We start from the raw sequence: 26,560 nt of genomic DNA, 5'->3' as shown, positions 1-26,560 counted from the left end.
TAAGCGAGGTCAAGCGCCTACCCTGAGCTTCAGGGCTTAACTCTTAAGCGCACCTTAAATGCACCGTTGACAACACTGAGTGAGATAACACAGAAGTTTTTAGGTATTAACCAAGCAACTCAGTGTATAATTAGAATAAAGGCCATAGAAAAAACATGAGCACGTCAAATACTTGTTAGTAGCCAACATTACTTTAGTAAAGCAAGAAAATTATCATTTACTTTAACCATGTATGTGAGTATAGGCCAGTAGAACATTCTGCATGAAATGATTCACAGAAAGTCACAAAGTCCATTATGCATTTGACTAAAGGGGACAATAAGTAGAGGGAAAGGTAACTGTAATAAAACATCCAGACTCATTGATCTACAAGCAGGAGTTTCACAGATTTAAGTACAGGAATGTTGTATAGAAATCTGTCAGTTGATATACTGAGAAAGGAATCTCCTTGGACCAATGAGAAACTAACCTTCACTAAGACAAATGTGAGCAATGAGAAACACCGGAATTGTGTCTCTCCTACACAACACCATTTTTAGAACTGCATGATGTCTATGACTCTATGTTACGAGTAATAGAGTTCATGCTTCTCATTAAGTCTACTTTTTGTGATAACTGTGCTTATTATTGAGGCCACACAGCAATAGAAAATAGATCAAAGATTATCATCCTTGTTGATTTGTGAATATATGACTATGAATCAGATCTGATTTTGTAGGATCTAAATTGATCTGATATGCTATTAAATTGTTTAGGAAATTAGATCAAACAAAATCATCCCTTGATTCTCAAATCTCCTAGAATCAAAAATTTTGATTGCTAGTTTGTTTGTTTCTCTCTACTATAAATTTGTACTTCTACAGATGAATAAGAATGTACAATTTTGGTACCAAAACTTACAATCCTAATACAACCAACACACACCTAGAACAAGTACAAACACAGAAAAACATAGCATTGACACAATTAAGAAGCCACATTCAGTAGTCCTACAAAAAATGATATTAGCCTTAGAACCTAGACTTGTCGTGAGCACGTAATATCACGATAAATTATCTCAAAATATTTTCATCATAGAGTCGAAGTTTTCTTCGGAATTATAGTGATATTTGTACTAGGAAAGCCCGCGAAGAGGAGAGAAAGAAACCAGTCATCCAAATACAGACTAGAGAGAAAGCAATCAATCATCAGCTATAAGGTATGGTTGTTCTAGTTAGACTTAGATCATTAGTGGTAAGAAAGATGGACTTTGGGTCTAATTCTATCCCAAAAGCGAGCCCAGTGTGTGAGGATTGCTCTAAACCATATAAGACGACAACAGCTCATTTCCTCCACCAATGAGGGATACTTAACACCCTCACACCCAGGATTGGACATTTGGAGAAAACAACAACATACCCGATGAAATCCCACCAGTAGGGTCTGAGGTGGGTAGAGTGTACGCATGTCTTACCACTACCTCGTGGAGGTAGAGAGATGGTTTCCAAAAAGACCTCGGAACAAGTGCAGCAAATCCAGGTATACAACAACAACAACATACCCAGTGAAATCCCACAAAGTGGGGAGCAAATCCAGGTATAAAGAAGAAGAAAACAATGAAGAAAACATAACAACTAATAAGAGAAGCAGTGCAAAGCCTACATGAAAGGACTACGAACAACAAAAAAAGTTGTGCAATAACCGAAACACAATAAATAGATGATGATAGCTATCAAAAGCAAGAACTACAAGAATAAGGCTAGTACAACGACAGACACCAACAAGCCTAAACCCTTGAAAAGCAAGGCAACACTCCACTACCTACTAACCTTCTACCCTAATACGCTACTAAAAACACCCTCCTATCTAAGGTCATGTCCTCGGTGATATGTAGTATGCTCAGACCTAATCGACAAAGCCAAGTCTGGATATCGTTAAGAAAATATCCTATATTTAAAAAAAAAATGAAAGGTAAATATTTGAATAAGAACACGTGTGTTCTGCTTGAAAGAGAGGGCTTTGATTAAAAATAACGAAAAGAAAGACCTTTTCTGATTTGGAAAACCTCTTTTAAGTCTTTTTTTTTGCTTATAATCGATGGAATCGGCCAGTTCTGTACATAAGTCATTCCTCAAAATGACAAACCTCAACCAAAGTCCCTCAAATGTATCTTCTTGAGGTACTCCATAGGGCTACAAGTGCCTACAACTGTTATGATCCTACTACACATAAGTACATTGTCTCAGCAACTGTAATCTTTTCCAAGAAATCCTTACACATTTCACCAAGTACACTATATCAAAACGTCATCTTCACAGTTCATCCTATTCCGACTCTTTCAATTCCAAATCCTCCCAGTCCAGCACCTCCTCCTCTTCAAGTCTACTCCAAACAACTCAAGCAAACCCTCCACTAACTAATTCAGTTGATGTGTGTGGTCATTATACAAGTACACAAAGTTCGCCAATGATTCATTACCAACAGCAAAGATATCTCCTACTTCGGTTGAGCACTCATCAAATGAAATTGATCATCATGTTACTCTTCAAAAGGGTATTAGGACTACTCACAACACACATCATGTCTATAACTTCACGAGTTATCACTGTTTGTTGCCATCATATCATCCCTTTTATTAGCTACTTAACAACTCTCAAAGTATTTACAATTGTGGCAGAGACGATGGCTCATCTGAGTTGGTATCAGGCAATGATTGAGGAAATAATTACTTTACTGCCGATCAAAACAATAGTTGAAAGTCGTTACACTATCAAGATGGGTGTTGATGTGAAGATTGATTGTCTCAAAGCTAGTGTTAGGGGACAAGGTAAAACTAAAACAGATAGAAGAAAATTATCACAGAAGTCCTAAAATCTATAGAAATAAAAACAAAAATAGTGCAAAGGATCTGTATATGTGATACTAACTAGTCGAGATTAAGGTTTAGTTATTGTTGTTACACTTACATTACGTCTAAGGTTTGCAATTGCATGTCATTGTAGAAATAAATGTGAGATTTAGAGAATCATTAATACAGAGAGAACCCTTTCAAAAAACAAATTATTTGTAAGAAAAGTAGTATTTTTTGAATGAATCTATTCCAATCCTGCAGATTCAGCTTCCATTTTAACAATTAACCAAGTTAACCTTTCAACTATGCACTACTATTCAAATTCGTTTGAACAAATAAATTGGAATGGTAACAGAGAATTCATGTAGTCAATCCCAACTTTATTAGGAGTTGTGGGGTAGTTTATCAATTCGGTTGATTGATCGTAGCTCACAGAACCTACAGCCCTTGAGCTCCCATTTTTTGGCATCTACTGCGTCTATTCAGTAGAATATCGTCATGCAACCTATACTTATCTTTAGCTGCACAACTTAATAAAGTATAAACTCTATGCCTATTAAATATGCCAATCATCAGCTTATTTCCACCTAGCTGGGAGTTGCAGTTTGAAATTCCTAACTGCAACAACTCCCAAGTAAGCATAGAAGAAAGGAGTCGGACTCAATCAACAATAACAAGGATAGTATAGGAGTGGCAAATATCATAGTGCTAGTACTACATTAAAAGTCATTCTCTACCTGATCATAAAGCAATGATAAAAGGTTGCTAGCATCAGCTTTGGATAAACCTTTTTCTGGTATTATCTGAAGCTTTGGGCACTTGTACGGATACCCTGGCAAACACCTAAAATGCAAAGGATGCAGACAGGATGAAATTAGGAGAAATGAATACCCAGAGAAGAATAGTCTATAGACAACAGAGCAACAAAAAGGTGCATAAAACTGCGGCCTGCTAACCTCACTGAAAGAAGAGCCGACACATCGGAATCTTCATAGCCAGCATCCTTAGAGTATGGCCTGTTAATTCATGTCTATAACTTTGGTATAAAATAAAGAAAGATAAAACAGAGGAGTTTTATCAGTATTTCTGATGTCCAAAAACCTGAGCTTGATATGAATCTGTGAAGGTGACTTTGAAACAACTTCACAATCTTCTTGAAATATGGCACACCTAAACATTTTATGAATCAATGAGATGCAAATTAAAACTTCTCTAGAATAATTATCAATTGAAGAATGGTTAGTGTTAAATATGGTAAAAGTATATACTATGTAAATAGTATTTATAGAATGATTCTCATATCCCATTATTAGATAAATTATAAAATTTTGTAGGAATGTAATTATAACCTAATATTTTCTTACTTTATGCATAATTCCTGTCAAGGTTATTTAAACCCCAATGGCTTGAGGGAATAATCAAGGAACATATCCTCATATTCTCTTCTTTTCTTATTTTACATGGTATCAAAGCTAGGATTTTAGTCTCTTCTCTAATTCTCCCTTTCTTTTCCAGACAAAAGAAGACAGTCTAATATCTGGTTGCTCAGATCGGCCATATCAAACTACTTCTAAATCACACCTCCCACTTGAATAGCGTACCCACCGACCGGCAACCCAAACTCACTGAAAAGGATGTCAAACGTGCCTCCACGCGCCGACAAGTCTGCAGTTTCCGGCGGCGCATCAGTTCATGCTCCTAGCGTGTCACGTTTGGGGAAATTTCCAGACACTTTTCAGCAAACATTTTCTTCTCTGGTTCGTCTCGTCAGCCCGACATCATCCATCAAACTTCTGTTGCATTCCAACCATCAAAGCACTATCCCGATGGGATTAGATCACTGTTCCGGTGAGATACACTGTTCCAGCAAAAAATTTCTGGTTTTTCTGGTTGCTGGTTACCTCTACACACCTATTCTAGTACTCTGAAGATTTATTTCTGATTTCTCTAGTTTCTTCAAAGTGAGTTGGTTTCTGGTTTCTCTGCCTAGTTTACTCACTCATTTTAAGAAGGATAAGTACTTTTCTTTTGTAATGGGTGAAAATAAGATAGTTGAAAATCATATTAAAGGAAAGTCAATCTTTTCTTCCACACCATCACCAACAATTACTACAATGAAATTAGATAGTAGTGCCAATTATGCTTTTGGGCGAATTATATACAATTTTGGTTTATAGGTCAAGGTTATGAAGATCACTTGGTCAAACACAAAACCATACTGATATTGGATCATCTGATAGACCATCTTGGATTAAAATTGATGCGCAACTATGTAGCCTTCTACAGAATTCTCTTGACCCAAAGTTAATGTCCTTCCGTACATGTTGCAGAGTTTCAGTAAAATTGATACCCTAAAGTTCATCTCTTCTACATTATTGCTTGCTTGCATAGTTTTATATCATTTGCAGTTCGTTCCTTTTAGGTTACATTCAGTCCCACCATGGATAATATTCCCTCTTAAATAATCCTTATAAAAAAGTTAGACTAGCCGTGTGGTAAAATAACTACTCTTTGTATGACGACCACTGCACTTTCTAGGGCATTTAAGCCACATCAGAAAGACACTTGTTTATGTCCTAATACTACAGTTTTAATTCTTATAAAGGTATTGTTTTCAATAGGTCTATTCATTAGCAACCTTTAAGTACAGGTGATACATGTGATATTGACAAATTTACAGGAGTGGAGTTTTGGAATGTCGCAAAAGCTAGTTCAAAAGAAATATCATTAATTACAATCATTTTCCAATTATAAGGAGTTCCCTTTGATAATTGAGTTTGGTATACCAAAATTTTTTACATGATCATTGAGGAGTAACTACTAGAAGTTGTCCTACCCAAAATTACAAAATTCATTCTAAGGTTCATGGGGATTCTTATATGAAGAATTCCATACTCATATATTTGATAGAAAAAATATCAAATCATTGACAATAATACACTCATGTATTTTACATATATATTGCATGAACTTTTCCTTTGCCCTGATAGACCCATGTCATGTGTATAGGTACTCAGTGAAGATGTTTTAAAATACACTAGAAACTTATTGAAACATGAATATGTCTATACCAGATGCTAACCCCATATATTCACACGACATACAGACCCACAGTACCCATGTCCATGACTAGAAAGATGGCAAATACTGTAAATTGAATTAAATAGAGTGAAGTTGAAGAATGACTTACAATGCAGTGAGCTCTTCGGCCACCAATTCAGAATTATCTTCATCAATCGAGTTGTGATCTTTGGATGAAGTTCTTCCCTTGCTGCGCCGCCCCGCTCCAGTCTTCTTCTTCTTCTTTGAACTTTGCCCCATTCTTCTTCGCGCCTAAAACGATCACTCCTAAAACGAGCTGAAACTAAATTCGCCTAGATTTGATCCAAAAAGAAAAAAAACTATTCAATCGGGCAGATAGGCAATCGGTAGCCCTTTTTCTGAGATTTTGCATAGAAGGAAATGGGGGCGCGAGACAAACTAGAATGAAACCGTGAAAGAATGAGCAATTTTTAAAAAATTACAGAAAAGGGCCTAAAATTGCTTTAGACTATTTGAATTCATACAAAATTACTATTCATTCACCGTTTGGCTCAAATATCTTAATTTTAACTTTTTGGCTTAAAAATGCTCGTATTTCTAATAGCTCACACTTACAAGGTGAATGAAGTGTAACTTACATAAACCACATAGTGTAAAGAATAAATTACATCATATCCTTACTTTTTTTCTAATTACAATAATCTCTTAAAATTTATACATTTCGGATACATAAGTCACCATCCGAATACATTAATTATAATACAAGAAGAATCTTTCTGTCGCGCTAAAAGGGGAATTAAATCTAAAAATCTAATTAAATCTCATAAATTACGTTTACGTTTCTTCTTACTCTCAATCATACAGAGGCAAATCCACAACGAAAAAATTTCAAATTTCAAATTGCTCCCCCCTATTCAGCGAATAAACCTTTCAGATTTGATTCAAAAACTGTTTTCCAAATTTTGGGTTAGCGAGGTGAGTTATAAAGGATACAAAAGTGATGGAATTGTTGTTGGACAAACGATTTCCTTTTGAATCTTCAAGTTCATCGAAGATCCTTTCCATTTTGATTCAAGTTGTTTGGATTTGTTATGTATATCCACTGCTTTTTAATTTTTGAATTTGTATATTCATAAATAAGTCGTGATACATTACTGATTACAAATTGATACATTACTAGTTTGATGTATATGTAATGTGTTTATAGATCCCTAAATTCTTCTTTCCATTCTTCCAAAAAAAAATCTAAATTTTTGAATCAAACTTGTCGATAAATTGTACGGATACACCATGAACATGTCGATCTTGTTGAGACATTCCCATATCTGAGAAAGTGAGGTGACATATGAACGATACAAAAAAGTGATAGAATTGTTGTTGATCAAAATATTGATTTGTGAATCTCAAATCAGTCATTGCAACTGAATTAGAGATCAATGAATTGAGGAAAAAATTGGATATCTGATACATCGTTGAGGTGAAGAAACCAAGAGTTTGGATTTTTAATGTATATGTTATGCATTGATACAACAAACAAAAAGGCTGAAGAGATGCATAGCTTTGATGGATCATTCATACATTTTATAATGTTGTGTAATCGTTTTTTGAATTTCATTTCCGAGATGGATAATTGTGTATTTGTTCATACATGATTTAATATATGTATTAATGTGCTCTATATTTATTGTATCAAATACATAGCTGCAAGATCTTCACATTTTGTGTTAAACAAAACAAGCTTTTGATAATAACATTTATGTATCACCATTTATGAATTTGATACATACTTGTGTGACACTTTAATGCATCATATAAGTTAATAAGTTTCAGATGCATTGTTGTGTGTCAAGATCGCTATTATGTAGCCATGACATGCTGTTATGTATCAATTTTTTAATCATTTTCTTAGATGTCTATCTATAATAGAAAAAGACAGTATCAACAGATTCAGATATGAATTTTTTTACTACACATGTTTAGCTATGAAAATAGTAAGGTTTATGTATCACACATATGATTTGGTACTGTGTACGGATACATATCCTTCTAAATTTGAATAAGGTAGAAGATACATTTTCACACCTAGATACATGATAAATGATTACATTTGGTAGTAGTTTTGTATCAAGTATCAAAACTAATTAAGTTTATGTATCAAAACTAATATTTGAACATGATACACTATGCATGATAAAATTGTAATGTATCGTAGTGTTGAAACAAAAGCATTATACATTAATTAAGAAATAAAATTAATTAGATACATNTGTAATGTGTTTTTAGATCCCAAAATTCTTCTTTCCATTCTTCCAAAAAAAAATCTAAATTATTTAATCAAACTTGTCGATAAATTGTACAAATACACCATGAACATGTCGATCTTGTTGAGACATTCCTGTATCTGAGAAAGTGAGGTGACATATGAACGATACAAAAAAGTGATGGAATTGTTGTTGATCAAAATATTGGTTTGTAAATCTCAAATCAGTCATTGCAACTGAATTAGAGATCGATGAATTGAGGAAAAAATTGGATATTTGATACATCGTTGAGGTGAAGAAACCAAGAGTTTGGATTTTTAATGTATATGCTATGCATTGATACAACAAACAAAAAGGTTGAAGAGATGCATAGCTTTGATGGATCATTCTTACATTTTATAATGTTGTGTAATCGTTTTTTGAATTTCGTTTCCGAGATGGATAATTGTGTATTTGTTCATACATGATTTAATATATGTATTAATGTGCTCTATATTTATTGTATCAAATACATAGCTGCAAGATCTTCACATTTTGCGTTAAACAAAACAAACTTTTGATAATAACATTTATGTATCACCATTTATGAATTTGATACATATTTGTGTGACACTTTAATGCATCATATAAGTTAATAAGTTTCAAATGCATTGTTGTGTGTTAAGATCGCTATTATATAGTCATGACATGCTGTTATGTATCAATTTTTTAATCATTTTCTTAGATGTCTATCTATAATAGAAAAAGACAATATCAATAGATTCAGATATGAATTTTTTTTTACTACACATGTTTAGCTATGAAAATAGTAAGGTTTATGTATCACACATATGATTTGGTACTATGTACGGATACATATCCTTCTAAATTTGAATAAGGTAGAAGATACATTTTCACACCTAGATATGATAAATGATACATTTGGTAGTAGTTTTGTATCAAGTATCAAAACTAATTAAGTTTATGTATCAAAACTAATATTTGAACATGATACACTATGCATGATAAAATTGTAATGTATCGTAGTGTTGAAACAAAAGCATTATACATTAATTAAGAAATAAAATTAATTAGATACATTAAAATCTAATTAATGTATCCCAAACTATAGTCATAAGATAATTTAGTAATTTGAACACAATACATTGTACATGATAAAATTGTAATGTATCATAATGTTGTAACGAAAGCATTATACATTAATTTAAGAAACAAAAACAACTAGATACATTAAAAATCTGAACACATATATATCAGAAAAAGATGAACAAGAAAAAATCAGAAAAAAAATTCAATAATTTGATCTGCTTTGACTTCTCCTTCTCAACATTAACTTTAGAACTTTAGAAGACGAATGTACATCCTTCTTCTCCTTATCCTTCTCAATGTTCACTCTTGTATTTTTTTTCACGGTTAACAATGACATCATCCATGAATCTCGATCCAAAGTCCTTACCAGAGCCACCAGTAGTTTGGCTTTTTCCACTTTTTTTAGCGTTTTTTCACAGTCGATTTAGAAGTCGAAGATGTTTCCTTCTTCGACTAATTGGGTAAGCCCAATATTGAAATATGGACCTTCATTCATATGTATCAACGATTTTTGAAGATGAAAAACTAAAAAAAAAAACTGAAAACTGAAGTTATGGAAAAAGATCTACCTCTTGAATAACTTGAAATCATTAATTGGAAAGAGAAAAGATTTGAATTCAAAATTGGATTAATGGGGTAACTGTGGAGAGATTTGTGGCGTGAAAAAGGGAGAAAAAATAGTGGAAATTATGTATCCGGCAGTTTTGTTGTCACGACCCAGGGTACCCCCTAGATGTAACGTATAGAACCCCGAAAGGCACCATGTAAGCCACTTAGCATATCATAACATAAAGCATTAGAACAATAAAAGTAAAACATATTTCAAGTTTTAAAAAGTTTTTCATAAAGGCAAAGCGGAAGTCTAAACTTGTCTCAATATAGCCATATATCACAATACTTGAATAAAAAATAGGGACACAGCCCATACTACATAATCCGAAAGGAAAATACATGAATGAAACTACTAGGATAACATCCATCCTCGAATCATGAGGACTCACCAACAAGTAAGGAGAAATGATCAATTCCAAGCTCTAGCCACAATGGGGACCACCTTGATAACCGGACCCTACACTTGGGGGGAAATGTAGGATAATATGGATTAGTACAAAGATGCACTAAGGGGTCGTTTGGTTTGAATACAAGTTATGCTGGGATAAATTATGCTGGGATTAGTTATCCTGGGATTAGTTATCCTGGCATTATTTCTTATTGATTGTTTGGTTTGTTGTACTAAAAATAATAACCATTGCATACATCCTAAAAATAAGTGGTTTGATTACAAAAATACCCTCTTATTTAGCATTTTATATATTTTTTTGGTAGAGTTTTAGTTAAAACCAAATTCAACTACCCAATCCATCCAACATAGAAAATCCACCAGTCCCATTTTAAAACTCAATCCAACCTATCCACATAATATTTCTGCACACATTAGGAAAGGCAATGGATCATATTAAGAGACAATTTCATTAGTTTGACTTAATAGGCATTTGTGTTAACTCATAACCAAATGAGATTATATGAAAGTTACATTCTTAAAATAAATTTGATGCGTCAAAGTACTTGTAGTAAGAAGGTGACTCCCTTATAATTGTTAACTTGCTTTTAAGGACAAGTACGAACAGCATGCCATATTTTAGAGCTTATTTAGGAAGCATTAAATCAAGTGCACCATAAAATCTTATCTCAACTTTGGAAAATAAAAGAGACACAAAAAACAGAGTTTCCATAGCCAAAATTGTTAAACCAGGAAGCATTGGAAGAACGCAAACACTACAACTATGTCTAGGACGCAGACGATTATAGCAATATATAATAAAAATAATTGAAACCAAAGAGAAACCAAAGAGTACAAAATCATATAAGCAAAATATGCCTTATGATGATCCAAAAGCTCGTCGAATCGGACCTAAAATAGAATAACATAAATAGATGATAATTCTTAACGGGTTAACGATTAAATCATTAAGAGGTCTTGTAATAGACAAAGAGAAAGGTAAGCTGGTTAAAGCATACATATTTGGATATATCAAGTGGGCAATGCATCGAACAAGAATGCTTTAAACTAAAGAAGTGAGGTATGGCTTGGGCTTTTGTGTCTGCTTGTCAGCTCAAAATATTGATCCATATAACCGTACTTCTAGCAAAGATCGTCCACAAAACGTTGCTTTGCAAATTGGGAAATAGAAGCTTAAAATCTATTTGCTTCATGTAAATCTTTGGTTGATGGGTGGAGACTGCACTACACAGCCAAAAGATTTATTAAAACTGAAATAGAAGTCCTGCATCAAAGCAACATAAAAAACTAGCTCATCTGGCAAAGAAACAATAGGCCTAGACTAATAGAAACTTGTATCTTCATACTAACCGAGAAACTTGACCAAAATTGCAACAATCCCTATAGCAAACCAATCAAAACTACAACTAAAACAACAACTAAAGTGAAAGTAAAATTCCAAAAAATATTCACCAAAATATTTGTCAAAACTGAAACAAAAGTCATGCATCAAAGCAACAGAAAAAACTAGCTCATCTAGCAAATGACCAACATGCCTAGACTAACAGAAACTCGTATTCATACTAACCGAGAAACTTAACCAAAATTGCAGCATACAACAAACCAACCAACACTACAACTCAAACAACAGCTAAAACAAGAGTAAAATTTCAATAAATATTCACCAAAACACCTGTCAAAACTGAAACAAAAGCTTTGCATCAAAGCAACAGAAAAAACAAGACCAAAAACTGGTCTACCATAATAGAAAAAATGAGACGAAAACTGTAGGGAAGCAACATAAGCAACTACACAAAAATTGATAACTAGCAACAAACTTACAATAAACTTAACTTTTACATGAGAGTTAATCTATTTAATAGATTTTACATATACAAAAGATTCTAGCATCCTCATGACCTACATTAGTCATACACAAAAGAGTGAACATAACTAGAGGATCAAAAAATGGCACTCCAATAAAGTTTTGATTTGAAACTATTAGTTGAGCAAAAACTATCACACTAGTGCCACCATTTATATACACAAGCTTATCATACTTGAAAGTTTATCATTGACAACCATGAACATCATTGTATGGCGCTCAAGCTCACCCATACGTAAAAATATTTCCATATTTTTGACATCTTCACAAATAACCTTTTTATCTTTGATACCTTGCTCTATGGTGTACAAATCAAATGTAGGAGATTCAATGATGGAATAAATTTGACCACGCATATCAGAGTGGTCATGATTTCCAATCTTTTCGATCAAGGAACCAATTCTTTTATCTTGGCTTTCAGTAAAATTTTTCATAACTTCCGCCATACTCTTGAGAGATGTTTCATTAACATCTTCCACAACCCTCTTTCTTTTCTTGCCTTTTTCTTTTTCATTGACACTAGAAGAAGATGTTTTAGCATATTCACCTTGCTTTTCAGATGGTCCAGTATGTTCATGAGGAGATCCTCGAGCATATTCATTTTCAGTTGTTTGAGTAAAATTATGTCTTGTATCAGTATTTTCAGCTTCTTCAGTAGGTGCATTAGGTCCATGACTAGCTTCATCTTCATATTCATCGTCATCAACATTGATAAGAAATCCTAAACTCATATCAGTAGAAAGTCCTAATGTTTGACTCTTTAAGATATCCTCAACAGCATCCAGTGGCCCTTCTGCATGTTCTCCAGTTGCCCTATCTTTTCCAAAAATTTCCTCCCAATCAGCAAACAGTGGCCATTTTTTAGTATTCATCTTGCTTGCACCAGGATCATCCTAGACAAACAATAAAAGAAAGATGACATTTTTATATGTATTAATTATAAATTATGAAGACTTAAGAAATATTTATATGAAGTAATAATATTCTAATAGCAAAATGTTAATTACCTTTAAAAATTTATCCCATTCTTTTGGATCATCAATAATTATAGTTCCATCACTATATTGAAATCCCAAACCACTCCTACCTTTTAGTAAACTTAAGCTTGCATAACATCTCTTCCAAAATTTTAATTTAGAATTGACATGTGGTTCACCTTTCAAGCCACTTTCAGGATGACGTTCATGCAAATAGGCCTCCAACTCCATCAGATATCCTGGCCTAAAAGTTCCATTATCAGCTCTCCAACCATTAACACATAACTCTTTCAAACCATTTATAAGAGTACTTTCTTCTGTAGGAGTCCATGTCCTTCGAGTTGACGGTGTTGATCGTCTTCGTCTTGATCTTTTTGGTGGTTGCATTGAAGATTTCTGAATTTCCATTTGTCTGAATAATTTTGTGAAACAATCATTGTTAGTATTAGTTACCATCATAAAAAGCGAAAGTATCTCCAAATCATTACTTAGCATCATAAAAAAAATTCATACACTTCAATGTACAAAAACAAATAAATTAAAAACATACCAACACATCACAAAAAATAAATAAATTAAACACATTACAAATTAATGTAAGTAATTGTTTCTTACATCATAAAAAGCTAAAAGTTGATGCATCTTACAAGAATATCATAAACTAAAGGGAATAATAATTCAAATGCAGCATAAACATATAACAAGCACAAAATAATGTAAAGATCAATTGTTTAAGTTAGCATTCCACATTGATTGAGCCAACTCATCCCTCCATGTGGTCCACTCCTGAGATGATTCAACAACATCAATGTTATCTTGTTGATATTCTACTTGTTCTTCCACATCGATCTCTAAGGGATCCACTTCCATCTCTCTATGAATAAAGTTGTGTATCAAACAACAAGCACTAATAATCCTGTTATGTATCTTAACCGAGTACCAAGAAGGGCTTCTAAGAGTTCCCCAACGTCCTTTCAAGAGACCAAATGTCCTTTCAATAACATTACGAGCTCTAGCATGCTTCATATTGAAAAGCTCTTCTCGACATTGGGGTGGTGGATTTTCACCTTGCCAATCCCTTAACCAATATCTATATCCTCGGTAAGGTGAAAGAAAACCATTTCCATTTGTATATCCTCCGTCGCACAAATAATAATTACCTATAATATAAATAAGAAATTAGTTGCTTTTATATAGCATTATTTTTGTGATATAATTTTAATGTGAGCATATGTATAGAATTACCCTCGGGAATTTTCAAACCATTCGTTCGAGTTATAGCATTTCGTAATACACGACCATCAGCCGCTGATCCTTCCCAACCAGGTAATACATAAGTAAAGTTAAGATTTTTATCACAAACTCCTAGTACATTAGTTGCTATTTCTCCCTTTCTTGTCCTGTATCTTGGTTTGTCCTTAAATGGAACTCTAATTTGAATGTATGTACCATCCAATGCACCTAGACATCCCTATAAAAAAATTATAACATTATCTCAAACAACAAAAATTTCTTCGTAAAATTATATTTATTTTACTTTACATAAATTAATAGATACCCAATTGAAAGTGCATATACCTTAAACCATCTCCATCGATCGTCAAGCTCATCTTCAAGCACCGGTTTGGGGTTAACAAGTAACAATGGAGCTAGTTTTAGAATAGCTTTCAAGCATTCATTGAAAGCTTGACTTACGCTCCAGCCCGATCTAATATAATCAACCTTAATGGATCTATTCTTCTCATGATGAGCCAAAATATTTAAAAACATTGCTAACTTTTCACTACTTGACATATATTTGCTATCAGTCAGACCTCCAACTTCCTTAGTTAAGAGAACTAAAGTGTGAAAAGAATTTCTATCCATCCTTAACTTATCAATACATGTTGTGTCACTATCTTGTACAATACAATTTAAATGAGATATAATTTTAGGAACTCGACTACTCATAAGGTACCTAATCACATGCCTATTTCTTTTTATAGAAATACCATGAATAACCATGAAAAGAAAAATAAACATAACAAGAAATTGTTGGCACAATATCTCCTCAAGGATGATAAAACATTCAATATCGGACTGTAGTTGATGATCCATAAGAAACCCTATTTTTTCATTAAAAAATGAAAAGAGTTAATACACAAAAAAAAAAAATTTAAAAAGAATCAACGAGGGCAACTTTATAGTGAGGACAACTTGAAATTGTTTACAAATATTTCAAGCACATAAAAAGAACAAACTTTTTTCAAAATGTACAAAATCCCCAAAACATAACATTCCAAAAAAAAAAAAAATCGATCTCTTCCATTAAATAGAAAAGATGAGTGTATCCAAATTATTATGCAACAGATCAGAGAATTATTAATGATGACAAAGAAAGAAAAGAGAAACAAATTATGGAAAAAAAAATTAACCTTGTTAGAAACTTGAAAGTTGAAGGTTATTGGTAAAGAAGTTCTTCAATCACCCATCTATGGCTTCAATCGAAAATAAAAAGTTGAGTATACCCAAATGAAAGAGTGATTCTCACTGCAATGAAGAAGAGAAGAAATCTGGAAGCTAAGACCATAAGCAGCACTTGTGAAAGCTTATCAATTAAAGGGTTTGAAGGGTAGTTTTGTCATTTAATAAATTTATCTCATCACAAATTGTGATGGGATTACTATACCACCCTTTTGGAGGGATAACTTATCCTGGTATTATTTATTAATCCCAGGATAAGTTATCCCAAACTTCCCAACCAAACACTAAATTAAGTGCCACTAAATATTTATCTCAGTACTATTTGTACCTATCCTTCACACCAAACGACCCCTTAATGTTATATTCATAGCTGATCCACACTTGACTTTAGCCTTTTTCATATTTTTTGTAAGTTGTGCACTATATATTTTTTTCCCATGATGCAATCATTGCTCTTTTGATTTGGTTTACTTGGTCAGCCAGCAACATTTGGAGCATATAGGTAAGGATCATACTTCATTTATCTAGAGATAGTATGAAAAATATTTATGTCACTACTTTTATTTATTGATTTCGATGAACATAATTCAAAACTTTTTATTGCTGTTTTTTTTTCCTTACTCGACGAAAATGTTAAAATTCAGTGGCTATGATCTTTTGAATTACTATAAGTTGCATCTACTAGCTTTAAGTTATAATTTATTATACAATCTACCTACTAACTATATTTAGATGCTCAAATTTACAGGTTTGGACAATCATTTTCCATATATGCAATAATCAAGTCATTCAAATAGGTCCATTGTCAATCAATTTCAACTTGCACTTTAAATGGCTATACTAAATTCTACAAATATTTATAACACCTTAAATCTCTTCAATCACCCCACATTTGTTGTATTATTTCAACCATATCAAATTATATATATGCTCTTAAATTTGACAATTTAAGGTTGAGTGAGTTCAAGGCACAAGAAGTGTACTTTGAACTATAGAACAGAAGACGTTGGCAAAAGATGACATGAAGATGGTTTATTTCAGATATTATATTACACTGCATAAGACACAATTTTCATTAATTTCTATTTTTCTTTTTGCAGGAATTAACTCAACAAGTCAATAACGTTCTATAGGTTTTAACCTTTGGTCAGTAATATCCCTATTTGAAGTGAGAAGATAGAACACTACATGCTTCTTCCTTGTAAGAATTCACTTCTTAGTGTATTATTAATCTTTTTTTCAATAAAAATACACTAATTTATGTTATTTTCTTCACTTACATTATCTATCATAATCTTCCTTTGAGAAGTCTATGAATTTTGAGATGCAACAACAAACTAAAAGATAAAAAAAACATAGATCCAAAAATGGTAGATGGACTGCATGGGGAAGAAGAAGTCAAGATGATGATATCTAGGTGCACTTGAATTTGAGAAGGCTTGATTTGAAATATGAATTTATTATTTATATAGTGTTGCATGCTCACACAAAATACATTGATGTTGACTTATTGTCATATTATATTTTATAATACAATATACATCATATTCAACTAATATTTTCTACCAAATTTCCAGTTTAAATGACTCATATAAGTAAATCAAATAAAGGATACTTATACATGCACTTATGATTTATATATATTAAATTAATTCTCTTAAGTTGATACAACTTCAACAAACACTACTTTCATCTGGCAATAACTACTTGATGGGCCTGAAGTATTTATAACCATTAGTGGTGTTGCTCATATCCACACTATTTGTCGTTGAAATATCATTTAGGTCGAATATTTTTTGATAGAGTAAAAGCACTATACAAGAAAACACTGCTAACTATAGTAGTAGTTATCAAAGTAATAGAATACAATGCTAAAGGAACTTTCTTTCTTTCTTAAAATAAGGGGATCATTTCAACTTCATTTGATATTAACTTTTGGTGTGATGTACTTTGTGATGATAGTGAATATCGGTTGAACTATTCATCAATTGAGCATGTATCCTTCACTTTCAGTTTTGGTGTTATTTCTAATGTTTTAAGAAGTTTAAACTATTAGCATCGAATACACGTGCAACACACGTGCTCAAAACTAGTAGAAACAATAAAGATGAAGCAGCAGCATTACCATGTGAAGCAAAAAAGGGGAAGTTACACTTGTACATATATGGGAATTCATTGTATTGTTTTTGTTTTGTTCTACACCTCAACAACAACTTAGCATATAGAACAATTTTGCAGGTAATTTAGGAGAGCATGAAACAGTAAATACCCTTTTCGACTAATATCAATCCAAAACCCCCGAATCGTTTATTCATCGTGCAAATAAAACTTGAATTAAGTACACAACTATATTTGAGTAAATATACGTTATGAATCCAAAGATGGGTAAGTCCCACACGATAATTAATTAATCATTCTCTTCTTCTTCTTTTTTTTTTTCATTTCTTGTCAGGTAATCACATTAAAGTTGTGACTCGTGACAAATTTAGATTCTCATTGTGTAAGGCCCATTGGAGAAGAAAACGCCCCCTATCAGAATTTTTTCTAATCTTAAGTCTTGAACTCGAAATTTCTAATTAAGGGTGAAAAAATCTATCCATTACACCACAACTCTTGTCGGTAGGCAGGGGGGTAGCTACATACTCTTTAGCGTGTCCAATTGGACACCCTTCGTCGGGAAATTATACCGTATATACAAGTAAAATAATATATAAAATGGTTAAATAACGTATTCTGGACACCTTTAACACAATAAGGTGTTGTAGCCTAGTGGTTTAGGTGCCTTGAAAAGTCAAGCCTTTAAGCGTTTGTGAGTTCAAATCTCGCCAGCAACAGCTTTAAGCCTCTTTTTTTCAAATCTTCATGTTTATTACGTAGTTTAATTTTTAAAATTTCTAGTGCACTCTTTCTTCTTTTTCAAACTTTTTCCTCTTTTTTTCTCAAATTTTTCAGGTATATTGCGTACCTTTTTTCAAAAAATTTCATGTATAATTCGTAGTTTAATTTTTAAAATTTCTAGTGCACTCTTTCATCATTTTCTTTTTTTTTTTCAAATTTTTTCATGTATATTACATACATTTAATCCAATTTTTTTCATGTATATTACGTAGTTTAATTTTTAAAATTTTAGTGCACTCATTCATCCAAAAGAAAAATGTACTCATGTACAATTTCTAGACACCCTTCATGAAATTTCTGGCTACGCCATTGTCGGTAGGCACATTATATTTATTCTTGTGATGTGTTATGAATCATATATTTGACATGGTATCAACTATAAAATGCTTCTCCACTATTACCTTTATTCATATTTCTTGGGTTCCTCTTCTACACCATTTTGGCTACTTACTAATCTCCATCTTTTACAGCAATATGAGTCCAGAGGACCTTGGTAACAGCTGGGTAAGAGGCAGTTACAGATGTGACCTAAGAGACTGCGCGTCCGTCCCCCAACAATTTATGTACCTAAATGTGGTTGGCAGTGTGATCAAGATCAAACAAAAACTTCAGCCAAATTACTGAAATTACACTTTCTGGTTGCTTAAACCAACCTGATACTGAATACTTCACTTCTGTCAAAACAAGTATAAGAGCTAATTTTCCAATTCAAATTGATTAGGACGAAAAAGATGACCGTTCTAAAAGTATCCTGTAAAACTTGGCTATTACAAGTTAGCGTATGAAAATCAAGGTTCATTATACCAACAAGGGAGGAAGTTAGAGTATGTACAGTTGAAAAGTGAGATTTGACTATTAAGGGATGAGTAATGATATGGCAGGATGGCTAGTCAAGGTTCATCATCGCCTCCAAGCTCATCATCATGCCTTACTGTATAGAGGCTTCCATCTGGACCCGCGACCTTAAACCTATAGATTAATAGTACAAAGAAAAATACAAGATAATTAGTGTCACACCCTAATCCTACACCCTGGGTGGGACTGACACTCAAAGACCATTGCTGGCCCCAAGCAAACCCTTGGCCTGACTTACTTAACTCAACGGAAGACAATATTCATATCTATAATTATCAATGAACTTAACTGAACTGAATAACAAAATAACTGAGAATGTTTTAAAGATTATACATTCAACTTGGCCAAAAGTGGCAACTCAAGTCTTTAACATAAGAATGAAAATGCAAAGACTACTGAACTACTAACTGTCTATGAAGCCTCTAAAACAAAGAGGGATGTCGGGATAGGACCCTCGATCATCCTAACATCTGAAAGACTAGAAAGCAAATAAAGGAGTCCTCAGGAATGCAAGGAGGCTCATCAACAGACTCTGAATGCTCAAGCTGGATCAACGAGGCGCTGGATGCTGATCCTGGTTACCTGCGTCTGCATTATAATAAGATGCAGGCCAACTGGCATCAGTACATTGATTGTACGAGTATGCGTGTTGGAAAAATAACAAACATAAGCTCGAAAGAGATTATGAAAGAAGCACCTACCTAGCTCTTCTCAACTCAATATAAAGCAGTAAAACGCATGCGATNGAGTATGCATGTTGGAAAACTAACAAACATAGGCTCGAAAGAGATTATGAAAGAAACACCTACCTAGCTCTTCTCAACTCAATATAAAATAGTAAAACACATGCGATATATATATATATATATATATATATAGATAGATAAAGCTTATAAAACAACTGAAAACAATCTTAGTTCGTTAAAGATAAAGCAATAACAAACTTAACTTTACTCATTTAGAAAGTAATATAACTTTTGTAGGAGATTCTCTAACCGACAATCATCACTATGAGCCTAAGTGATGGTACACCGTTTTACCTCACGTTGCCAAGGACCGTCCTATACCTTTCCATCGATATAGAACCTAAACTACTAAGTGGATCCACTAGTCTATGCTAAAAGACACTAAGGAATCATCTAAAATGTAACATCCGGTAAGTTGAAATAACTATGAAGAGGCTTAAAAATCGGACATAGTCATTTTTGGGAGGAATTCAAAAATCTAGGAAATTGGTTAAGTGTAGAAATCAGTGAGTTTTGGCCAACTTTGAGCAATCATAACTCCTACATCAGGAATAGTTAGGAGTAGTTCCAGTTATGATTGTGAATCTTGTGGAATGATCTTTCCAACGCCACCGAGTTTGCTCGATTCAGAGTTAGTATGAGCGAGTTATGCCCTTTGAAAGTTGGGCAGTTGGCAAGGAATCCGTCCGGAAATTTTAAGGGTATTTTGGTCTTTTCCCTAGCTTTTTGTTTTGGGGTTATATTGTTGTGTTAGGCTGATTTTTGGATCATTTTGTCCCATTTTAAAGTGTGAAAGCTAGGGCTTGTGAGTGAAGAGGAGAAGAAGAGAAGAAAAAGGAGATCAAACAAGTTTCCGTCAAAGATCGTCGTGGATATCATCGGGGGTGATCCCTACTAGGTATGTGAGTTCTTAGTGTTGGGTTGATCCTTTCCCCCACACACCAAACTCATTTTTTTATTATTGAGAAAAGATTGGTTGTGTTGTTGAAGTTGTTGGTCGTGTTGTTGATTGTGTTGTTGAAGTCCCTTGTTGATTTGGGCATGTTTCCGGTTGTGTTTTGGGTTGAAATCTATTGTATATTGAGGGATTTATGATTCTAAATGTTTGGGGTTGGAAACCTTGGAGTTTAGAAGGTTTAGAGTTGGAGAAAGGAAGAAGAAAAGTCGAAGTTGTCGGGGAAAAGGGGTGGCAGAAGTGTTCTGAACTTCACCCCTTGGGGCGCCGCGCCCTATAGAGCGCCTCAGCTGGCCTTCTGAGCTTCAAGGCCTGGCGCTCCGCGCCTTGCAGAGCGCCAAGGACGCCAAGTTCCCCTATTCTTTTCATACTTTCTCATGCATGTTCCTTGGTATTATACCTATGTTTCCTAGTTGTTTCCAACACTCCAAGGTACTTCTAAACGTCAAGAACTCATCCAAATACGTGTGATCATAAACCTTGAATCCATAATCCAATTCAAGGCGAGTTAGTATCAAGTTAAGGTGAAGTTAGAGTCAAGTCAAGCAAAGTTAAGAAGTAAGTTCAAGCAAGTCTCTAAAGCTTTTCAAGAGTCTTTATTGAACGTTTTAACTTCATTTTAAGACTCAAGTTTCAAGTCGAGTAAAGAGTATAGAATTCAAGCCAAGTGAAGAGTCTCAAGTTTCAAGCTAAGTCAAGAACATAAAGTTGAGTTCATTTCTCAAGGTTATTAGGGAACTATGTATTCCCAAAAAGTTTTAAAGAAATGTTTTTACATTTAAACAAGGTAGGAAACTGAGATTTCCAAAGAGCCTTCGGGCTAGTTTTTGAGTAATTATCTCAAATAAGCAGGAAGACATATGTTTTAAAAACTACTTTTTGGGAGTAGTATCGAGCACCGAATTGGGGGAGTGTTCAAAGAACCTATAGCCCTCATAGAACCATGTTAGCCACCATGGGTAGAAAAGGATCATACTTTTTAGATGAATCCTTTTCCAGATAGACTAGTGGATCCATTAGGCAGTTCAGGTCTTATACCTTTGGCATAGGATGCTCTAGCAGCGTAAGGTCGATCGCTGTATCATCACTATAACTCTTATGTGATGGTTGTCGGTTAGAGAAACTCCCACAGCAGTTATTGTATTTTCATACACAGAAAATATTATATTTTTATATACATCAGTTCAATTGTATTTCTATATACATCTTAGGCTTATTGTATCTTTGTATACACACAGAGTTTATAGCATGTTTTAAGCAGTCTTTCTTTATATCACACTTGTTTTAAAATTGCTTTATATTGAAAGAAGTCAGTCAGGTTGAGTTGAGTCGAGTCAGGTAAGCTATTCAGTTTCTTCAAGATTTCCTTCTAGCCTATGCTGCTTAGTTTTCCAGTCCGCATACTCGTACATTCCATGTACTGATGCCAGTTGGCCTGCTTCTTATTATGATGCAGACACATGTATCCAGGATTAGCATCCAGCACGTCGTTGATCCAGCTGAGCACTCTAGAGTCAGTGGTGAGCCTTCTTGCATTCCGGAGGACTCAATTATTTTGTGTTCTTAGTTTTGTTTTATTAGGGTGTTGCGGGGTCTGTCCCAACATCCATCTCTGTATTTTAGAGTCTTATAGACAGTCAGTCAGTTAGTGTTTGAGTCTCATCTATGTATATATGTAAATATCCTATTTTGAGATTCGAGTTGCCCTTGTGGCCAGATTTTTATAAGTTAAGTTGTTGTGTAACCTTGCATTTGCATTGAGTTATTTTGTTGAGTTAGGTTTCCGCTGAGTTAAGAAAGCCAGGCCAAGGGTTCGCTTGGGGCCAGAAATGGTCTCCGGGTGCCGGTCCCGCCCAGAGTGTAGGCTCGAGGCGTGACAAACTTGGTATCAGAGCACAAAGTTCAAGAGTCCTAGGGAGTCTATGAAGCCGTGTCTGTAGAGTCCTAGTTATCGGTGTGAAAAGCGCCACATCTATAATTGGAAGGCTACAACATTTAGGAAGGTCTCTCATTTCTTTCACACTCAACTCATGCGTTAGAATTTATCTCTAAAGAGTTTCTTTTAATCAGTACTTGCGCATGTTTCAGATAATCATGCCTCCACGAAGAGTTGGCAGAGGGCGTTTTCCTAAACATTATGTTGATGAGCAAGAGTTACCTTATGCCTCGGGAGCACAGCCACAAGGGGAAGTTTCTAATGCCGAGTTCAGAGAGGCAATTAGAATTCTGAGTCAAGTTGTAACTAATCAGATTGGTCAGCAAAGGGGAGCTCGATAGGAAGGAGCTGACACTTTTAGGATCCGTGAGTTCTTGGGGATGAATCCTCCGAATTTCATGGGTTCGAGCACTACTGAGGATCCAGAGAACTTTATTGAGGAGGTGAAGAAGATTTTTGATGTGATGCATGTGGCAGATACTGAGCGGGTTGAACTAGTTGCATATCAATTAAAGGATGTTTCTAGAACATGGTTCGAACAATGGAAAGGGGGTAGAGCTGAGAATGCACCACTTGTAAGTTGGGCCTGTTTTGAGGAATCTTTCTTGGGGCATTTCTTTCCTCGAGAATTGAAAGAGGCCAAGGTACGTGAGTTCCTCACACTTAAGCAGGAGTCTTTGAGTGTTCATGAGTATAGTCTGAAGTTCACACAACTATCTCGCTATGCTCCGGAGATGGTTACAGACATGAGGAATAGAATGAGTTTGTTTGTTGATGGGTTGTCTCGGTTGTCAAGTAAGGAAGGTAGGGCTGCAATGCTTATCGGAGACATGGACATATCAAGGTTGATGGTCTATATGCAGCAGGCTGAAGAAGAGAGCTAAGACCGATAGCGAGTCTGGGCAGCAGAAAGGTAATTCAAAACGTTCCTTCTTTTAGCAAAGGCAAAAGGGACCTGCTCTATCATCTGCTAGAGCACCTACACCCCGATATAGAGGTGAATTTAATGGAATTCGAAGGACTTCAAGGCTAGACCAGCACAATCTTCAAGTAGTGTAACGCAAGGGAGTAGTAAGCCTCCTGCCTGCGCCAAGTGTGGTAGGAACCACTCAGGTATTTGTCAAGAGGGCTCCATTGGTTGTTTCAAGTGTGGTCAGAATGGACATTTCATGCGAGAGTGTCCAAAGAATAGGCAGGGTAATGTGGGCAATAAAACACAATCTTCTTCAGTTGCTCCCCCAGACAGGACGGCACCTAGATGAGCTACATCTAGTACCGGCGGAGGAGCAAACGGCCTTTATGCAATCACCAGTCGCCATGAGCAAGAGAATTCTCCGAATGTTGTCACTGGTATGATCAAAGTCTTTGCTTTTAGTGTATATGCTTTGCTAGACCCAGGAGTAAGTTTATCTTTTGTAACTCCTTATGTTGCAAATAAGTTTGAGGTTCTTCCTGAAAGACTTTGTGAACCCTTTTGTGTTTCTACACTTGTTGGGGAGTCTATTCTAGCAGAAAGAGTTTATCGTGATTGTCCTATTTCTATCAATCACAAGAGCACCATGGCTGATTTGGTTGAGTTAGACATAGTAGATTTCGATGTCATTCTAGGTATGGATTGGCTTCATGCCTGTTATGCATCATTAGATTGTAGAACTCGAGTGGTCAAGTTTCGCTTTTCGAATGAGCCAGTCTTAGAGTGGAGTAGTAGTTCAGCAGTGCCTAAGGGTCGTTTCATTTCGTACCTTAAGGCAAGAAAGTTAGTTTCAAAGGGTTGTATCTATCACTTAGTCCGAGTTAATGACTCTAGTGTTGAGATACCTCCTTTTCAGTCAATTCCTATAGTAAGAGAGTTTCCAGAAGTGTTTCCTGATGATCTACCCGGAATTCCTCCTGAGAGAGAAATAGATTTCGGCATAGATCTCATTCCAGATACTCGTCCTATCTCTATTCCGCCATATAGAATGGCACCAACAGAGTTGAAAGAGTTGAAAAAACAGTTGGAAGATCTCCTAGATAAGGGTTTCATTCGACTGAGTGTCTCACCTTGGGGCGCTCCGGTCTTGTTTGTGAGGAAGAAAGATGGTTCCCTTAGAATGTGTATAGATTACCACCAGTTGAACAAGGTTACCATCAAGAATAAGTACCCTCTTCCGAGGATTGATGATCTTTTCGATCAGCTTCAGGGTGCCACTTGTTTTTCGAAGATTGACCTCAGATCAGGCTATCACCAGTTAAGAGTAAGGGAATGTGATATTCCAAAGACAACTTTCAGGACCCGGTACGGTCATTATGTGTTTTTGGTCATGTCTTTTGGTTTGACCAATGCACCGGCAACTTTCATGGACTCGATGAATAGAGTCTTCAAACCTTATTTAGATACATTTGTTATCATGATGACATACTAGTCTATTTAAGGAATGAAAAACATCATGCTAGTCATCTTAGAACAGTTCTTCAGACTTTGAAAGACAAGGAGTTGTATGCCAAGTTCTCTAAGTGTGAGTTTTGGCTTAAGTCTGTGGCGTTCCTAGGCCACATTGTGTCCGGTGATGGAATTAAAGTTGATACTCNAGCCACCATGGGTAGAAAAGGATAATACTTTTTAGATGAATCCTTTTCCAGATAGACTAGTGGATCCATTAGGCAGTTCAGGTCTTATACATTTGGCCGGGTATAGGATGCTCTGGCAGCGTAAGGTCGATCGATGTATCATCACTATAGCTCTTATGTGATGGTTGTCGGTTAGAGTCCCACAACAGTTATTGTATTTTCATACACAGAAAGTATTATATTTTTATATACACCAGTTCAATTGTATTTCTATATACATCTTAGGCTTATTGTATCTTTGTATACAAACAGAGTTTATAGCATGTTTTAAGCAGTCTTTCTTTATATCACACTTGTTTTAAAATTGCCTTATATTGAAAGAAGTCAGTCAGGTTGAGTTGAGTTGAGTCAGGTAAGCTATTCAGTTTCTTCCAGATTTCCTTCTAGCCTATGCTGCTTAGTTTTCCAGCTCGCATACTCGTACATTCCATGTACTGATGCCAGTTGGCCTGCATCTTATTATGATGCAGACACATGTACTTAGGATCAGCATCCAGCACGTCATTGATCCAACTGAGCACTCCAGAGTCAGTGGTGAGCCTCCTTGCATTCCGGAGGACTCAATTATTTTGTGTTCTTAGTTTTGTTTTATTAGGGTGTTGCGGGATTTGTCCCAACATCCATCACAGTATTTTAGAGTCTTATAGACAGTCAGTCAGTTAGTTTTTGAGTCTCATCTATGTATATATGTAAATATCCTATTTTGAGATTCGAGTTGCCCTTGTGGCCAGATTTTTATAAGTTAAGTTGTTGTGTAACCTTGTATTTGCATTGAGTTATTCTGTTGAGTTAGGTTTCCGCTGAGTTAAGAAAGCCAGGCCAAGGGTTTGCTTGGGGCCAGAAATGGTCTTCGGGTGTCGGTCCCGCCCAGGGTGTAGGTTCGAGGCGTGACAAACTTGGTATCAGAGCACAAAGTTCAAGAGTCCTAGGGAGTCTATGAAGCCGTGTTTGTAGAGTCCTAGTTATCGGTGTGAAAAGCGCCACATCTATAATTGGAAGGCTACAATATTTAG

General features: G+C 34.9%; 3 protein-coding genes across 4 annotated transcripts in view; 1 reads left to right on the top strand and 2 right to left on the bottom strand.

Moving 5' to 3' along the window:
• The window catches only part of LOC125845568 (eIF-2-alpha kinase GCN2), a 55,214-nt gene extending 48,989 nt beyond the window's left edge, over positions 1-6,225 (bottom strand). Inside the window, exons 1-4 of the mRNA XM_049525102.1 lie at positions 6,021-6,225; positions 3,932-4,000; positions 3,787-3,846; positions 3,568-3,673 (exon numbers count right to left, since the gene is read on the bottom strand). Of these exons, the coding sequence (XP_049381059.1) occupies positions 3,568-3,673; positions 3,787-3,846; positions 3,932-4,000; positions 6,021-6,151 (366 nt within the window). The 5' untranslated portion in view covers positions 6,152-6,225. The remainder of the gene's footprint in view (positions 1-3,567; positions 3,674-3,786; positions 3,847-3,931; positions 4,001-6,020) is intronic.
• Positions 1-26,560, top strand: part of LOC125845586 (probable E3 ubiquitin-protein ligase BAH1-like 1) — a 253,315-nt gene that overhangs the window by 170,073 nt on the left and 56,682 nt on the right. The gene's annotated exons all lie outside the window — the stretch shown is intronic.
• Positions 12,103-15,724, bottom strand: LOC125845584 (uncharacterized). The gene is made up of 3 exons (XM_049525124.1): positions 15,499-15,724; positions 13,115-13,496; positions 12,103-13,000 (listed from the first exon to the last, which is right to left on the bottom strand). Exons 2-3 carry the CDS (start codon positions 13,490-13,492, stop codon positions 12,260-12,262), a joined length of 1,119 nt encoding a protein of 372 aa, XP_049381081.1. The 5' UTR covers positions 13,493-13,496; positions 15,499-15,724; the 3' UTR covers positions 12,103-12,259.

This window comes from Solanum stenotomum, chromosome 11, assembly GCF_019186545.1.
Source record: "Solanum stenotomum isolate F172 chromosome 11, ASM1918654v1, whole genome shotgun sequence".
Classification (NCBI taxonomy): domain Eukaryota; kingdom Viridiplantae; phylum Streptophyta; class Magnoliopsida; order Solanales; family Solanaceae; genus Solanum; species Solanum stenotomum.
Note: the sequence above shows the minus strand (reverse complement) of the source record. Positions and strands in the feature narration are given on the sequence as shown.

Bases quoted from the DNA above. Each gene is read 5' to 3' on its own strand.
- LOC125845584 (XM_049525124.1), bottom strand. From the start codon at position 13,492: ATGGAAATTCAGAAATCTTCAATGCAACCACCAAAAAGATCAAGACGA. The intron at 13,001-13,114 runs GTAATTAACATT...TTGTTTGTCTAG, and splicing joins AATGGGATAAATTTTTAAAG to GATGATCCTGGTGCAAGCAA.